Source organism: Schistocerca serialis, chromosome 1 (assembly GCF_023864345.2).
Source record: "Schistocerca serialis cubense isolate TAMUIC-IGC-003099 chromosome 1, iqSchSeri2.2, whole genome shotgun sequence".
Taxonomy (NCBI): Eukaryota; Metazoa; Arthropoda; class Insecta; order Orthoptera; family Acrididae; genus Schistocerca; species Schistocerca serialis.
Genome location: NC_064638.1, coordinates 305667976 through 305687558, shown reverse-complemented (window position 1 = coordinate 305687558; position 19583 = coordinate 305667976). Strand labels below are relative to the sequence as shown.

The following is a 19583-nucleotide window of genomic DNA, read 5'->3' as shown; positions in this document are numbered from 1 at the left end:
CCTTTAGACGCTTTTAATAAAATCTTGAATTGAATGTTTTACTTTAACAACACTGAGACATACTTCCTATTGCTTTTGTGGTGTGAAGTAACAAACTCACTGTTCACTGACACTATGGTTTGTGAAAGATGTCAGATATCACATTCTTTACCTAGAAAGATTTTCGGATTAACAGATTGGGGAAAAATCTGCAGTTAAATTATCGGTTTTCTTCAAACAGAAATGCTATCTATGTGAAGCTCTCTACATACAGCTCATTGCTGGGTCGAAGTGGCCATGCGGTTCTAGGCGCTGCAGTCTGGAATCGTGAGACCACTATGGTCACAGGTTCGAATCCTGCCTCAGGCGTGGATGTGTGTGATGGCCTTAGGTTAGCTAGGTTTAACTAGTTCTAAGTTATAGGGGACTAATGACCTCAGAAGTTGAGTCCCATAGTGCTCAGAGCCATTTGAACCATACAGCTCATTCTACATCCAGTGAGTATGAGAATCAGTAGTAATACATATTTAATTAGCTCCTTTGTATAATTGTTGTAATGCGGCAGCCAGTTTGCTGTCATTGGTGAATATTAGGCTTTTCCTCTTGACTTTTATACTGTCAACAATGGATGCCAGTCTCCAGCATTCATATCAACAATCATTTCTTATAGATCCTTTGTAACTGCATTCCTACATCCACAGCTAATTTGCCTCACAAACCTCGTTCACGTGCCACTGCATGGCTTTCTAATTAAGTATTTCAGTTTTTATTTAGGTGTTCATTGTTGTCACTATGCAGGTCTATTCAGCACTATTTTTCATTGACATAAGTCCCAACTGACTTTTATTCCTTTTCACAGTTTGTTACTACACTAGGAATATTTAATATTTATATATTTTCAAAAAAACGAAGTTGGTTCTTCCCTGTGTTGTCCAAACAACACTTTACAGATTACGTTCACTTCTGTGGTTCAGTTGTTATTAGACTGATGGGACTCAAATCAATATGCAAGTATTTTTTTTCGTGATACTTATTGAATTATACAAAAAAATAAAATAAAATAAACTGTCCTCAGGCAACCCACATGTCTCTCAATTTGCTAAATGGTTATGTACTTTACTGGAAAAATAATCTCATTGACGAAAGAGTGAAATTGTCCTTAGCACTTGACTACAAGCTATTGCTGTATTGGTCCACGTTTCACTTGTAATAATAGTGTGCTGCATCTACTGGCCCTGTTATGAGCACCTCAGAAGTCTAGTGCTTAAGACCTAGTTCTGGAGCCCCCCCCCCCCCCCCCCTCCACCACCACCACTTCTCCTTGCTGGAGATACTCACAATATACTTAGGAGCTATTTCAACTCCCAGCATGAGTTTAGGAGATACCACTGAAACCTGAACAAACTTATTCTGCTGGAGGTAGCAATATAGAAAGGCCCTCCACTTTGAAGAAAGCATGCAATAGAACTTGAGAGTGCAATACTGTCAAACACTTTAATGTATTTGGGAATACGAGTTTTTTGTTGAAAAATGACAAGACTAAGTCCATAGAGTCGATGGCCAAGAATAGCACAGAGAGTGAATGTTATGAGCAGAAGTAAAGTGAGCTCAACTTAATACTGATGTACAAAGCCAGGACCATCTTTAACAGCAACACACAACTAAACACAGTTTCGAATCATAGTCCAGATCCAGAAAAGCCAGTAACAGTTGTATCTGAGAACTGTCAAAACAAATGGGTCAGTGATGAGATACAAATTACCAATCCATCCACCAGAACAGGTATGTATTTTCTGGAAAGGGCTAACAACCATCCCCATGTGACGTGTTTGCCAAAATCCCTGGAGTTGGCAACTTTAGTAATAGATACAGTGCTGCCATCTTGATTTTATTTTAAATAGCAAGATTCAAAATTTGTAGTGGTTCTGAAACAATATACAATTGTTCCTTAATGACAAGTTACCGCAGAATATGATGCCATATGGCAATACTGAATGAAGTTAGGAAAAGTAAGTGATGTACAACATTTCATCTCCAAAATCTGATATTAATCACCACACAAAAATCACAGACCTTTCACATTAAAGAATATGCAGCACATGACTACCAGTTTAAATTCTTATCAACATAAACATCAAAGAATTGAAGGCCCTGTTGCTAGTCATATCATACACTCTTAACTAGCTGTCACAGTTATTTTGAAATATAAACATACTTAATTACATTATGGACATTAAAAATTTTAAAGACTTAAAGTTATGATCAGCTGTTATTGGAATCAGAATGCAACAATGTATCCAAATGCAACGAGGTACCACAGGCATTATTGTACGAGTAAACTATGTATGATGTGCTAATGGTGCTGAACTTTTAAAAACTTTCTGCACAAAGTGCACTGACAGTTTGCAAATTAACAAATGCTGTCACATTGTACATAGTTTACTGTTATCATGATAGATGTGGGCCTCATTGCATCAAGATATACTTTGCAACATTTATGATAACAAAAATTAGTTCCACCCCCACCCACCCCTCCAAACCCTCAAAAAACACAATTTACAAGAACAGAAGCTGTGAGGTATTTCTGTCTCGTAAACCAGATTCATAAATAAATTTGTGCCTCTTGGTTGATGAAAAATGTGAGTAAAACTTCTTTTAAGAGTAGTGCCAAGGCTAAATGTACAACATAGACAGCCACGAACAAAGCTATTCTTACTTGACATATTCAAGAAATGGAAGTAATTACCAAAGGATAGCTGTTGACCAATTAGGTAAAAGAACATTGCATGGACTCTGCAGACAAGGACACAGCAATCAGGCCAACAAATTTAGCTTAGATATTATTAGCAACATAAGAGATGGCAACTGCAACTTGCAGAGGAGCCTTAGTAATTAACTTAGACAGACAGACGGACAGACATGCTATGAAACTAGGCACACATTTAGAGCTATCTTCTGTATAATAACTAAATATTTTTGTTAGAATTAATCATAATTGCTTGACATTTACTTTTATTTGCTTTATTTTGTTTACTTTTCTACTTTTTTCCTTCTATCTTTAGTGAAATCTGCATGTTTCTGTACCATGTAAATTCCAGTCAGTAGAAGACAACAATGATATTTTTGCCATGCACACCTAAAAAACAAAATGCGGAACAAAAGACACATGCTCAAACAAGCACTCACTCAGTTAATATTTAATTCAGGCCCATTAATCACAGTGAGAAGGATGTACAGAAGTCCGAGCTTTTTTTAACACAGTCGCTGCGGTCACCAGTGCGGGCCTCTGACACTCAAGGTGGGCGCTTTTAAGCGCACACGAGCTGAGAATTGAAATATTACCCCTGCGAAACCTGTAATGTCATGTTGTGCATGTACGTAATATTGACAGCGAATATAACGTCTGTGCAAGAGATGGTGCTAGATATATAAATAGAAGTATGGTTTAGCTGCATGCCAATAATGTGATAAATGCTGCTTGCTGTCTGACGCTTATAAGCATCATATGCATTTATTGCAAACAATTCTAACAATGCCTCTGATTTATTGATTTTATTGCAAACTGGAAAGAAAATGCAATTCAAACAAGCAATAAATCCACTCCATTAAGAAAGAATTAGTCTGAAAACACCAAAAGATTTATAAAATGGAGAAAAAGAAACAGGACTTGTCTGCAATGTAGTGCTATGGAAACCCAATCCCATATAACAAGTTTGCAAAGTGTAGAGGTGGTGATTTTATAGCAAACGTCAAATAAGTCCACATACTGTACAGAAACCTCATGTTCTGAGCAAACAATGTAACATTTTACTTGACTATCAAATAAAACAAATACAAACACTTTAAAAATCAAACATGAACAGATCTTCCTCTGAAGATACGACATCTCATTAAAATATGGATGTGTAATTGTGCAGCAGTTCAAACAGACTCCAGGTTCGTTTGGACTCATTATGCACACATATGGTGTATCTGTATGCTTGCCCCGTTCCGCACAAGTTGTCAATCGCTTCCTCCTGGCTTGCTTCTTCCCTTCAATTGCCTCGCCCTTTTGCACAACTTGTCTGTCTTTATGCTATTTGTTACACACATCTTTTGCAACATCCATTGGTGGAAGTACTCCCTTTATTATTTGTATTCTATAATCATACAATGTCATTTTATGCCCTGAGTATTTACTCTTATTATATAGGTAATGCAAATTGAACATTTGCATGTCAGCTACATGGAAGAATAGTTTCTTTGGCCAACAGGCAGTCTTTCGTTCACATAAATAATGAGACAACATCTGGTCCAGCCTATCAGTCCCAGACATACAACTATTATATTTGATAATTGGCAGTGGTTTCGAGACTATTTGCTGGTGTGCATTCAGCACACATCCCATTGCATTAGGATATTCTGTGGAAATATGGGAGACCTCTCATCTACCCTTCCATTTGCCGATCATTACACTGCCCAAATATCGTGCAATAGTGTTTCTTTTCCCCAGTTTTGCTCATATCACGTCTTTAATGATATTTCTCCTGTTTATCCTTAGTGTCCCAGGGCAATGTGTTTTTGCATTCAACAGGATTTTAACTCAAGCAAAGCTGTTGTGAAAATTGTCCATGTAAACATGAAGGCCCACATGCAGCTTCTCTTCCAGCATATGTAATACCATCTTTTCAGCATGCCTACCCCCCCCTCCCCCCATATATCATCACGCATCCCCGTGTACACAGTGCATTTATTTATGAAACCGTCTGGGTTATTTAGCATGTACAATTTGATGCCATATTTATTCCTTTTGTTCTTTATATATTGTATAAACTACAATCGTTCCCTCCACAAAAATCAGTGATTCATCTGAAGGTCCCTTCCAGGATAATACACCTGACACATTCTGTTGTTAAAATAATTCAATATAGGGTGTACTTTATATAGTCGATCATCTTGTTTCGGATCTCCTGACTGGATTTTTCACAAAATGCAGTAAGCGTAAGATGAGCAAGTACGTGTCTCTGCCCGTACTCATTGCTATTCCTCTATTTTTGATCAGTGGGTCTTTCTTCCAGTAGTCTTGTAATCGGGCATATTTGACATTAACTATATGTTATGAAACACCCAGGAAGACTAGTGTTTCTCCTGTACTTACAGGTTTCCAGTTACTAATTCTAGAGCCCTCTTTTGTATTTTCGTTCGCAAATATATTGCATGCATTACTGTTCGTTTCATCAACTACGGGCTGCAGTATATCATTTGTAACCAGTAGCCTAAAGAAACCTATTGGCTTATTGCCAGCAAGATTTATCTGCAAACATTCTGCTTTTGTAAATGGATGCTACTGCATCTCATGTGGTCCTTCATGCCAAGTCACACCTGGTTTGCTTACTTCTGCGAGTGCAGGTTCTTTGTCATCAGCGATTTCCTCATCATTGTTGTCCAATTCCGAACTGTCACAAAACATATTTTATGGTTCTGCTTCCACACTGTTATCACTGTGGTATGTTTTTGCAGCCTCTAAATTCCAGCCACCCTCCTCTGGTTCGTCCTCTCTGAACTCAACATCACTATCTTCTAACACACACTCAGTAACTCATGGTCAGTATAGTATTCACTCGTCCTACTCTTTTCCGGGTTAGAAGGCCCCAGTGTTGGTTGATTTGCCGCCATTGCAAACAATGCACAACACAGACGACTAAGTACGAAAACACACAACTGTAGACAGGAAAACGTTACTTGATATTTCATTGGTTGCTTGTACTAACACGAGTGCACAGCCGAACAAACTAAACTGAGTACTCAGCTAGTGAACGCACTGCTTGTAAGCGTTACCCGCACTAGCTTGTTGATGCGGAAATGTTTATAAGCGTCAGCCGCAGTGAGCGTGTTAAATTCTACAGCAGTGTCATATCCTATATAGCAGCGCCATTTTATGATGGTCTCCATTGCTGTTGCAGACATGGATTTTTTACTGGTCTCCATTTCTGTTGCAGATATGGATTTTTTGCTCAGTGTTTAATGTCTTCAGTTCAAAGACTGGTTTGATGCGGTTCTCTACGCTAATCAACCTTGTGTCACGCTCATCAACTCTGCACAACTCTTGCAACCCACATCCATCTGAACCTGTTTACTGTATCCATCCTTTAATCTCCCTCTACATAAGTCACCATACTGCCCTCCATTACCACTGCAACATTTCCTTGATAGCTCAAGGATGTGTCTTGTCAATTGAGCCCTTCTTGTAATCAAGTTGTGCCATAAATTTAATGTTTCCATATTAGTTATTCGATCTGTGATGAAGCAAGCTGGGATATTTTTATTTCCCCTCTTGTTTTGCCATCTGCCTACTTAAATTAGTTTTTTTTACTTTTAACTAATTTCCACTAACATACATGAGTATAATCTACATTGTCATAAAAGAGAAAAAAAATTGTCCCTCAGTTTTAAAGAATATAACACCAGATCTAATTTTGTGCTTAGTTTTATGTATATAATTGATTTTCTAATTTATTTTGACTATTCCTAGTTAGTATCTTTTGTTATAGGGTGAAATCAGTAATTGTTTCGTAACTTAAATTCTATTGTTGACGTATAAACAAATATAAATTCTGTGCTAATTATAAACATTAGGAGGAGGAACTAATAGTATTCCTGAAGGATCTATTTGGAAACATGTTAGTAAAACCAGCCCTTAATTCCAAAGTAATTAACAGTTTTCCCAAAAGTATTGTTTGCATAACGATATTTGTTAATTTCATGATTTAAACATACAGTTCAGCCTAACTCTTGCAGTAGAAGAAACTGTTAAAAAGAACCAATTTTTGGATGTATTCAGTGAATTTGATGAGTTAAGTTTTAATTACGATTTCTGTAAATTTACCTTCGAACAATGTGTAGTTTTGGCAGCTATTATTGTGAGGATGTATTAGGGCCCGAATTTTGGTCCCGAGTCAGTCAGTCCACAGCTGAGTTTCAGACAAGAAACCTGTATTGGTTAAATCAACAACAATGCATTCGTGAAATAAGTGTAACACAATTAGGCCGTGTGTTAAAACAATGACAGTGTCTGTTCCATATGTACCTTGTTATTCTTCAAGAACCGTGTGGTTAGGTTTTTACTGCTCGTAGATGTACAATAGTAAACTATTTAGCAGTATGTGTATGTTTGCTTGCAAACTATGAATGAGGCTTACGGAAAGTTAAAACAATAGTGCACTAGCCACATATAACTCTGCATTATTGTGGGTTTGTGAACAGCAAAAGTAAAGTACTGTGAAACGCAAATGTGCACCTGTCTGCTACATCATTTAAAGTAGTCAGTGTTGTACTTCCACAACCCATTTTTCAGCCAGTGTAGCAACGCAGTACATTGACACAGAGGACAACAAACGAAGAAATAAAAGTAGGCGAACCTCTACGGATTGCCCCCATCTTTCACTTCTGTACAAGACTACACTACAGGCAATACCTTCAGAAATTTATATTTGATGTTAATAAATCATTTTTCAGTAATGTTATTACTGCTGCTACCAGTCTGCATTTTGGGTCCCCTCTACTTGTACCATCATCAGTAGCAAAAGCCATCTACTGCACTATCCGAGTGCTCTTCCAAGTTTTTCACCTTCTCTGACAGAATTATGTCTGTCCTCAACAAACCTTAAAACTTGTATTTCTTCTCCCTGAACTTAAAATTCCATTTTTCTAATTTCTCCTTAATTTACTTTATTGTTTGCACAATGTGCACACCAAATAGTATGGGTATAGACTACAACCCTGTCTCACTCCATTTTTCAACTGCTGCTTCCCTTTCATGCCCTTCAACTCTTAACAGCAGTTTGGTTCCTGAGTATGTTTTAGCTAACCTTTCACTTCCTGTATTTTATCCCCGTTACAAATGCTGCAAACAAAGGTTTGCATTTCTGCACCCCATCTTCTAAGATAACTCTTAAGGTCAGTACTGCCTCTCATGTTCCTACATATCTCTAGAAATCAAACTTATCTTACCCAAGGTCAGCTTCTATCAACTTCTCCATTCTTCTGTATATACTCGTAATGTGCAACTTTGAATTGCAAGACTGAGTTCAGTAATATTCACACCTTTCAAAACCTGCCTTCTTTGGAACTGGAATTGTTACATTCTTCTTGAAATCAAAATATTTTGACTGACATGTATTTTGCAAACCAGGTGGAATGGTTTTGTCATGACAATCTACCAATGATCTCAATAATTCTTAGGGAATCTCGTCCTCACCAGGGATCTCACTTCAAGTTGTTTTTCAGTGCTGTCAAATACTTCTTCGATTATCATGTCTCCCCCTCTGATCATCTACCTCATCTTTTTCTATATTATTGTCTTTGCCTTGCAATAGCCCTTCTTTACACTTCCTCCACCTTTCAGCTTTCCTTTCTGTGCAAACTATTTCCCTGTCTTTCGACGTTCTGATATTTGTACAGCTGCTTCTCTTCTTCCTATAGGCAGCATCTATTATTCTCTTAGCTGTCCAAGCTTCTACAGCCTTGCAATTGTCCTCCAGCCATTGCTTCTTAGCCATTTTGCACTTTCTGTCAATATTTTCAAATGTCTGTATTTCTTTTGTATGCTTTGTTTTGTGCAATTTTTATATTTTCTATCTTCATCAATAAAATTCAATAACTCTTGTGTTATCCTACGATTTCTATAGTCATCTCCTTAATTTTCTATTTTTCTACAATTTCTTCAGTTTTAATCTAAATCATGGTCGGATTTCACATGTGCCCCTAGAAATCCTTTCAGTTTAAAATCTGATTTCAAAACCTTGGCCTTATGTTTACATGAACAGTCTGAATCATCTAGATGTGTTCTGATTTCTTACATGTGTACAACCTCATTTTATGATTCTGATACTGGGCTTCACATAGCTTCTCAAAGCTTAAAGAAGTGATGAACTGAACAAAACTTATGTTGTTTTTTTAAAGCACTGGTCAGGATATATGAAGTGAATAAACACCAGAGCAACTGCCACATTTACTGTTGTCCAAAAGGCTATGGAGACGGGCACTATTCCTCCGCAGTTCATATCTGGATTGCACCACAGCAAAGTATAAGTGATGTAGAAATAACACTTGGCTACTTATTTGTAAGATACATAAAAGTAATTAAAATCTTATTTAAACTGTTTTATTGTTAAACAAGAAATAATACAAACAACAAGAATGTCTGGTGATGCACCAGATGTGATTAAACAGTTCTCTTTGTTGTAAAGAACTGGCCAGCTACTATGAGGCACAAATTAAACACTATTTGAGCATGCCCCTCGTGATAACTCCAGGAGGAGGAGATCCAAGATCTGCTACACCAGCCAGCCCATCCTCTGATGCCTTTTTCCAGGACAGATTCACCAACGACTGAAAACAGAACATGTACATTTACACACAGAAATACATTGTACACTTTTCAAAGTAGGTATGCAGGGAACAACTCATAACCCAATGAAATTTTCACTCTACAGCAGAGTGTGCATTGACATGAAACTGCCAGGCAAATTAAAACTGTGTGCCAGACCGAGACTTTAACTTGGGACCTTTGCATTTCGCAGGCAAGTGCTCTACCAACTGGGCTTCAGCAGGCAAGTGCTCTACCAACTGGGCTTCACAAGCTTTGCTCACGACCTGTCTTCACAGCTTTTTGGAAGGTAGTAGATGAGGTATTGGCAGACGTAAAACTGTGAGGACGGGTCGCGAGTTGTGCTTGGGTAGCTCAGTTGGTAGAGCACTTGCCCGCGAAAGGCAAAGGTTGCAATCTCATGTCTTCGTCTGGCACACAGTTGTAATCTGCCAGGAAGTTTTAGATCGTAACTTGTTCTTTGTACTAGCACTAGCAGGAGGAGTGGTGGTAGAAGTATACATCCAGAGACAACGTACACTGCATGGGTTTCATCAGAAAATAATGATGATGATGATGATGATACTAACAACAGGATGTACAGTGCATAGTACCCTACACAAAATCTCATTCAAAATTACACATATACCTTTGATTACTTATATAAATGTACAAAAAAGATATTTACATGGCATACACAGTTGACAATTACATACAAACACACACCAGTTCTAACACTTCTGTTTGAAATACTCATTCAAATCATGGCAAACAGTTTCATAATGTGTGACTGACGAGTTACATGAAAAATTATTTTCTACAAGGTTATTGCAGGTATTCTTCTACACTATTATAGCTGGTTATTAAAAATCTGAACACTTTCTTAAATAAAGACAATTTCTTCTTTATCTGTGCTGGAAGTTGGTTGTACAATCTAGCACCTTGAATGTTTGTTTGTTCTTAAGCCAAAACCTAAGATTACTCTTTCTTTTATATGGCTACCATTGCACATTCTTGCATTGTAAGAACCAAATGAGTTAGTTTTAAAATTTTCAATGTACCTTTTTTTTATACAGGGCTATCCAAATGATTGAAGCGATCTCATAAATTCACTGTAGCTCCATTCATTGACATATGGTCACGACACACTGCAGACACGTAGAAAAATTCATAAAGTTTTGTTCGGCTGAAGCCGCACTTCAGGTTTCTGCCGCCAGAGCGCTCGAGAGCGCAGTGAGACAAAATGGCGACAGGAGCCGAGAAAGCGTATGTCGTGCTTGAAATGCACTCACATCAGTCAGTCATAACAGTGCAACGACACTTCAGGACGAAGTTCAACAACGATCCACCAACTGTAACTCCATTCGGCTATGGTATGTGCAGTTTAAAGCTTCTGGATGCCTCTGTAAGGGGAAATCAACGGGTCGGTCTGCAGTGAGCGAAGAAATGGTTGAACGCGTGCGGGCAAGTTTCACGCGTAGCCCGCGGAAGTCGACGAATAAAGCAAGCAGGGAGCTAAATGTACCACAGCCGACGGTTTGGAAAATCTTACGGAAAAGGCTAAAGCAGAAGCCTTACCGTTTACAATTGCTACAAGCCCTGACACCCGATGACAAAGTCAAACGCTTTGAATTTTCGGCGCGGTGGAGATCATGATCAGCAATTCATGTCATGGCCTCCACACTCTCCCGACTTAACCTCATGCGATTTCTTTCTGTGGGGTTATGTGAAAGATTCAGTGTTTAAACCTCTTCTACCAAGAAACGTGCCAGAACTGCGAGCTCGCATCAACGATGCTTTCGAACTCATTGATGGGAACATGCTGCGCCGTGTGTGGGAGGAACTTGATTATCGGGTTGATGTCTGCCGAATCACTAAAGGGGCACATATCGAACATTTGTGAATGCCTAAAAAATTTTTTGAATTTTTGTATGTGTGTGCAAAGCATTGTGAAAATATCTCAAATAATAAAGTTATTGTAGAGCTGTGAAATCGCTTCAATCATTTGTAATAACCTTGTATATTAATTAACCATTTCTGGACATAACGGCATGGTAAGGGTAGAATATTTAGATGTTGAATTAACTGTTTGGAGGGTGTTAGCCTTGAACTGTTAGTAATTATTCTAATAGTTCATATTTGCAGAGTGAAATGGGTTATCATTTGTGTCTTATTACAACTCCAGAAGGTGAGGCCATAGGTAATAGCAGAATGCATGTAAGCAAAGTAGACAATTCTGCTACACCGTCTACTACACACACCACTAATTTCATGTAATGCAAAATAAGCTGATCTTAATTTGTTAGTGAGACAGAAGATGTGGGCTTCCCAGTCTAAATTTTCATTTACACACACACCTAAAAATGTTGTGACAGCTACCCTCTCAATTTATTTATTTTGTATTCTGAGATCCATGTCATGCTGTGACTGTTTACCTCCAATATATACAATTAGTTTTTTTAAATATGCAAGGTTAACTTGTTATTTTCAAACATTTTTTTTAAATATTCCAAACCTCTGATTGCAGAGTTTGGCAATACTTTGTTTATATCAGTTACAACATTTGTGCCATCAGCAAATATGATTATGTGAGTACCATTGATTGGATTCTTGATATCATTAACACAAATAAGAGAGGCCATAGAACACTGCCGTGTTTTACCCAAATTGGTAGAGTATGAATTTAGGGCTTTAAACAATACTTTGTTTTTTAATGTTTTCTGAGGGAATTTCTACTCCTGTCTCGTATTATGAAGAATAAAACAAACCATTTTTTGCTACTTCTGGGTACACCAATAGCTTCTAATTTGTCTGGCAAAATATCACGTTGGGTAGTATCGAATGCCTTTGTTAAGTCCAAGTTAATTAGTATTGTATTATAGTTTCTGTATAGTCCCAACGTGACATTTTCAATAAATTGGGTAATAGTTGATTCTTTGTGAAAACTATGTTGGTTTACAGACAAGGGATTAAATTTTTCAAGGTAATTTGTAATTCTGTATTTCAAGACAGTCTCCATTATCTTTGAAAATACAGATAACAAAGCTATTGATCTACAGTTTTCCATTTCGTACATCTTGCCTTTTTTATGCAATTATTTTATTTTTGAAATTTTTTATCTTTGTAGAAACACTCCTCCTGACATTATGTACATATGATGTGAGAGTTATTCTGATTATGACACTAGCACAATTAATTATGACTGAACCAGGTATCTCATCAATCCATGAATATATTTTATTCTGTGTTGTTTTCATTACTCTAAGAACTCTCGATTCGTTTGCCGCACACAGCACTATAGAATTAACACTTTGTTCTCTTGAAACTGAGGTTCTACTACCCCTGAATAAATTTTTATTCAGGTTGACTGGGGTATTTATGAAGTAGTCATTTATGTAATTTGCTAAAGATTTCTGAGAAACACGTTGATAATCTTTTACATTCCACATTGCTTTTTATTTGTTTGCTGCCCCTCTTAATATCTGTGAAATGTTAGGCAATTAACAAAAACATTTTAATACAAAGTTACTTCCTTTGAAAGTCTCTCCAACTAGACAATGAAATAAATGGAAAGTGAAAGAAAATAAGAATAAGCAGCGTACAGACAAAAAGTGTTTGGAGGCCCTGTTTACAATAAGAAGCCAAGGCATCAATCATCTTAAATATTATTTGTGATTCCTTTTGTACGATATGGCCATGAGGCTGTGCTATGTTTCCTGGTCACACTGTTTTTAACCATCTGCCAGCCAACAAAATACTTTTCATGGACACAAACACTGAATCTTTTTTTTTTTTTTTTTTTCCTTCTTCACATATTAATATTCGAACACAGGGTGATATTTATACCTCTGCTCACATATCCGCTCACCATGTTTGAAATTCTGCAATAAATTCTCTTGCTCACTGCTAATAGTTCATAACAAAATTGCAGTAAGAAACAAAATAAAAATTGTTTAAGTGTTCTATGGCATTTTACCTTAAAGATTCTTGTAATGCTTAATTAACTACAATTTCAGGTAAAAAAGTAGATTTCAGTCTCAGATTCAAAGTGCAATAAAAGACCTAGATTCTTGCAATTTTTTAACTGCGTTTCAAACTGCACCAAGTTTCATAGAAGCAAAATTATGCTCCATCCACTGTAACACAGAAAAAGATGACACCTGCTGTCCAATAATGGGGATGTAACCAGTCGTAAGTGATGTCCATGTTTTTATAGTTGCCTGAGACTGCAATCGTGTGTGTGTGTGTGTGTGTGTGTGTGTGTGTGTGTGTGTGTGTGTGTGTGTTTATTGTTGATGAAGGCCTTAATGGTTGACGAAAGCTTTATTTGTGACAGTCGTTTTATTGCGCCTATCTGCGACTCAGCATCTCTGCTATATTGTGAGTAGTAACTTTCCTTTTCATAATATTGTTATATGTTTTCATATGATGGTTTTGACTGAAGCTAATACACAATACGGTGTTTCTAAATTTCAAAAGAATGAAATATTTTCATACCAGTTAGTAAGCAAGGTTTGATAGTTTTGTACATAATCTCTTCCTCCATAAAACAATATGTCAGAAAATAACATTGATCATTTATTTCTTCAATGGATATCTACAACATGACTAATAAGATATCACTTTTCAACTAACTTTAGATGAAAATTAATGCCCCAGTGCTGACAATTTGCAAATTTAACATATCCACATGGAAAAGGAGAATTTTGTCACCTAGTTCCTTTTTGGGGTGGTTATGTGGCACTTATCAGAAAAATGTACGATGCGAGACACTTGAAACTGAGAGATGCTCAATTTTTTCATGTTTTCATTTGGAATGTGTTCTTTCACTTTGAAAGTAAGTCACTTTGGTACTCTAGTACCATAAATACTGTCATACTGTAGCATACAATGAATAAGAAGCACAAAGCCATAACTAATTTTATATTATCGAGAAATTGAGAATCATTACCCTTCTGAATCTCTTACGTCATTTTATGTATCAAAATGGCACTAACTGGCACAGTCTTAGTGTATGGGCAGCTATGGCACAGTACAATGAGTTTTGACAAATTACTTTTAAAATTCTGTCTCATTCACATATCTCCACACATTATGTTGAGATGAGCGCCTGCCAATTTCACATGCTCGCGACTCAAAATCTGAATACCCCATCAAGCATGTCTTCAGCTGGGCCACCATCTTACTACTAATGCTCCCATCATGCTTCCAATAGTGTGATATTTGAAGGGCTCCACAATGAATTTAACTAACACATTAACAACAGCATGGGAAGTATAGGTTGCTACTCACCCCACAGAGGCGTTGAGTCAAGGACAGGCACAACACAAAAAAATATTAGAGAATTTAAGAAATATCTGTGCTTTTGGACAAATTTCTTCCTCAGAAGTAGAGCACCCATACATTCAACAATAACAATGCCACACACACCTACTATAACAGAACACCAGAGAGTTTAGATAAGTAGATGTGTGAATGCATGGGATTTATAGTATTCTTTTTTTGTTGTGCCTGTCTGCAACACTAAGCCTTCACTACGTGATGAGCAGCAACCTATCCTTTCCATAGCATCATTATTCCATCCTAGACTTACTTTCTCCGACACACATGCCATTTGGCATTTTATTTTTCTCTGACACATTAGAAAGGCCAGTCATTTATCATAGGTGGCTACTTTTATTCATAAATCTTCAAAATCTTTGTGGCCACCTATAGATCAAAGTTACTTGGCCACAGAACAACTCAGTACATACACAGTTCATTAACAAATGTACAAAAACAAAAGATTTAAGGGATACACCTATGAGTAATACAGGATAATAAAAGAATTTACACTACTGTGAATAAAGAAGTGTGTGCCACAATTTACCCTATCAAATCATGCATGGAAATTTGATTCCTTATATTTTTAACTTGTCCAAGTTCCAATGTGTTCACTGAGTGTAGTTTCCTCATGTTTAAAGTACTACTCAATAAAAGTAGTAATATACTGTGTGATGGGAGAAGTGGGCTGGGGTCATGTAGCCACCAGTGTAAGATAGGTTGATCATCTTAATTTTGGATCATCTGGCATGACGCCACCCACTCTGACCTGGGACTCTCCCCCTGGGTACCACCCCACCACAGCAGTGACTGCCTAGCAGTGTAATGATTCCCAGGAGTCACTGCGCTCCAGATTGGAAATTTGCACATACTCTTTAGCTTACACAGGGAGTCTTCACATCTGGCACCTATCATGCAGTCTATGAACTGTCATGGGGCAACAATTGTGTGGGTACCTTACAACTCCCTTCCCTTACAACGGATGGATATCTGGTTAGGTTTTCTGCTCCTAATTTGGTCCATACACACAATAGATATGATTGCACAGTGAATGGAATTGACAACAGACTGGGACACCTTCCCAGCATGGTTTGCACTACTATAACAATTATAAAAGGACGGAGATTAAACCCAGAACTGGGACAGGGTGTATACGTGGACGAGGAAAAAAAATTCCCGGATTTTTCCCGGTTAAAAATACTTTCTCCTGACTTATCAATCCTTTCAATAGTTGTTGTTTTATACACCGGCGTAGAATTTCCTGGCACTTTAGGAAACAAAATTCAGGGGAAAAAACACATTTTGGAAAGACGTCTGATGTGCAGCAACATATACACACCATACTTTCGTATTACGAAAGTATAAATTCGAATTCCACCAAACGCTGCATGTTACTTTCCGAAGGATTGAAATCAAAGATTGCTATGCGCTTTTGTAAGCCAGTCATAGCTCATGTCAAGAGAACTCACTAACCGATGACAGCGGATATTCAGAGCACAGGACACGTGATGCAGTCAGCCAATAGGAACATAATTGTCAAGTAGTGCGAACACACAAATAGGAAAAGGTAATGGTTTAAATTAATATACATAGTGCTGCTACAAGAAAAGAAAAGCTTTCACATATAATATTGGTCTCTAAGATTAATATGCTGCAAGAGAAGCTATGCTTTCACACATAGTGTTGATCTTTTTTGCACGTGTTACACTTTAAGGTACATCACACAAATGTGCCAGTAAAATTTTTAATGACGACGTAAATGTCTGATCTTCTGGGCTCAAAAATATTCTAAATGGTCGTCCTCAAAGAGTTCGAGTCTCGGTCCGGCACACAGTTTTAATCTGCCAAGAAGTTTCAACTATTCGGAATATTTTCCCGCGACCTGTTAGAAATAGATTCGTTTCAGCAGTTGCACCAGATGACAGCTGTCGCTGCACTTGCGCAGCTACAATGACGCAGGAAGCCCGTATGTTCGTACATGTAAAACATTAAAAGATCTTACATAAATGTCATAAAAGAAACAAGACATTAGAGGATACTCCAAGAGCATGGGAATTTTTTGAACCATACTAAAATGCATAATTCGGCTTAAAGCGCACATTCGTATGTCCACATTCAGATGGAAATTTTCTTGGAGTACCATTAACGTATTATCTCATGTCTGGTTCTTTATTATGGCATAATACCATACATGCTAGAAGATGAAAACGTGAACTTGAAATGCAGCGAACAGTTGAAACTAGCCAATAATGTGGAATTAAACACTTCACTTCAAATAAATTGGCCTCAGCAGAAAAGATCAATAAAAGTCAAATTTCTTTAACAAACTGAAAAAAATAACTTCAATGTTCTGCAAGGCGATTAACGCTTGACTGTCAAAGATGGAAACAAAATGAAATCTCTAACTAATAATATATTTTAGCCTTCCATAATCATGTGAATGTATTTTAATTCACTTGACAGCAACCAGCCACAGAAATCTGTTTTGTTTTGATTTAACGTGAGAGCAGTAAACGAAGAGGAAACAACAAAATCACTTAACATAAACACAGGTCACGTGGAGACTACCACCTCCCCACTACAACTCAGACTGCTCTGTGCATCAGGTCCGGATCTACGATATTTCTGAACCAAGACAATATTAGATAGTGGCGCTCCCCCTCCCTCGAGCGTTTGAGGTAGTACGCCAAAAATTTAAAAAAATCGACTTTTCAAAAATAATCTCTTCATTTTGTAGCGCACATCTTTCTGAAGAGTGATACACAAAACTTATATGTTCGAGGGAATGTAAGACATGTTATTTGGTCGTAAAGTCCGCCGTAATGAAGTGCCAAGCCTCTCAACACAGCATTCTTCCATCGCACGTATCTGTATTTTGCTTTGTGGAATTCAAACGTGCAATATTTTGTAATGGGTGCCATCAAACTATATTCCGGCCAGTGGAAATTAAAATGTCCTGTGGTGCCTCTCCTGCTCCCAGTCGGTCGGTTTGACATCCTTAAAGAAATTTCGCAATTAATTATTTGTAACCGGCAGAACAAGAACTCTTCAGAAAATTTGCAGTCTTCACTGCCTATTAGCTAATAACTTGCTGTTTTGTGTATCATAAAATTAAATATAGGATGCATAAAACGAGTAAAGACAAGAGACAAGCAAGACAGTACACGTTTCTTCAGTCCTTAAGTCCTTGCTTTTTTTCCTCTCTAATCTTGCCACAGCTGTATATGGCGTACTTTCCTTTCTGGGAAAGAATCTATTATCTCCTCAAAGTTAGTCAACATTTTCCTATATGAAAAAACGAAATGTTGTCATCTAATTCCTGGAAAAGTTGTTAATACAAATATCACCCAAGACTGGTGTGGTTTCTCGATTAATTACGTGTATTTTGTCACAGTCTGCTAGACAAAAAGAAATAGGCCTGCCTAATACTGCAGCAATTGTTACACACATCAAATAAACAAGACTGTTTAGGCAAAACTGGTCATTTTTATAACACGACAGAATATAATTCACGAAGTACCAATATCAATTGCCTACTAGGCCTACTACAAGCAAAAAGTTCTTTGTTGGGAAATAGTTTCACATTTCATTCATACACTCTAGCTTCTGAAGAGATTGAAAAGTAGTAGTATGAAATTTTTATATAAATTTGGAATCGTCATATTCTTCCGTAATTTGTGTGAGTCCCCATTTCTTCTCCTTCCTCGTTCTAACAAACAATCTTGTCATCACTAATTCTGTAACTATTCCTGCGAGTGTCAACATTTACTCTCTGGTTAACTTCATTAACCCTGTCACAATTGCCGGTTTAGTTATCCCACATTTATTCTCCGGTTAGGCATTATTACGTGTACGTACAACGCATTTTCCCCAGAACAGAACTTTAGCGTCTGCTAGCCAGGGATTGTATAACTGGCCCTTAGTACTGTAGCGGTCTGGCCAAATATTTTCTGTCAAAATTTCATTTTCTTGGATACATGGAGAAGACAATAAGTAATCTTTGTTGCCTGTTATTCCTGTTAGCAATTTATTTCCACCCTGGTAGTCTGAATCTACAGAATTCACTAGTAATTATAACAACACTGATCATCTGCAAACCCAGTCAACCACATAAACAGCGATTGTCATTCACCCTTTCGGCTTTATTCGCTCAGCTCGTATAGACCCGTCCCCTTTTGTCTGCGGGAAAGTTTATTTCTAGATGTGACGGGGATTCCCCTGGCAGAGACATCACATACACTGCGCATGCATTCAAAAATCAACTTACGATTCAGTCAGAAATCAACTTAGAATTTTATCAAAAATATTCAAAAACCAACAGAGATGCGTTCAAAATCATATGAGTAATCAATAGACCAACGTGCATTGGATGCTAAGCGCTTTGTGAAACAAGGTCTTTTCCTCTGCCTGAAATTGCCATCCGGGGCAGATTTTCTGGATAGCATCTGGCTGCTTGCTGCTATTGCTTATACAGCTAACTGCCACACTTCTGTAGCCAGAAGCGAGGAGAAGCTACTACTCAAATGCGACTCATCTGCACATGTGTGTAAGCTCGTTCGCAACCGCTCCAACGAATTTAATGTAAACAGTTGTGACGTCATGCTCATCAGAGGCAATTTGTTGTTATGAAACATTGCTTAGTCTTCCTAAAGCCTTTGACACATTTTGCTGTTGGCACCTGCTTGTATGAGCACTGTGTTTTGTTCTTGTATATGGTACATTTCCTTTGCAACTTAAGTTTTATTTTCGCCTCCCCCCCTCCCGCTCTTGTTCGTGTTTTATTGCTGCAGTATTATTCTGCAGTAGCGAGATACAGTAATATTCTTTGTTAGAGTATTGGTTCTTACCTGTCAAAGTCACAAAAATTTAACTAAAAACCAAAAAATGAAAAATTCCTGGAATTATGAAAAATTCTCAAAATTCTAAAAAATTCCGG

At 37.5% G+C, this 19583-nt stretch overlaps 1 protein-coding gene across 1 annotated transcript in view; it reads right to left on the bottom strand.

Annotated features, from left to right (window-relative positions):
• Positions 1-9099: 9099 nt before the first annotated feature.
• Positions 9100-19583, bottom strand: part of LOC126469069 (39S ribosomal protein L20, mitochondrial) — a 31617-nt gene continuing 21133 nt past the window's right edge. Inside the window, exon 4 of the mRNA XM_050096602.1 lies at positions 9100-9348. Within this exon, the coding sequence (XP_049952559.1) occupies positions 9241-9348 (108 nt within the window). The 3' untranslated portion in view covers positions 9100-9240. The remainder of the gene's footprint in view (positions 9349-19583) is intronic.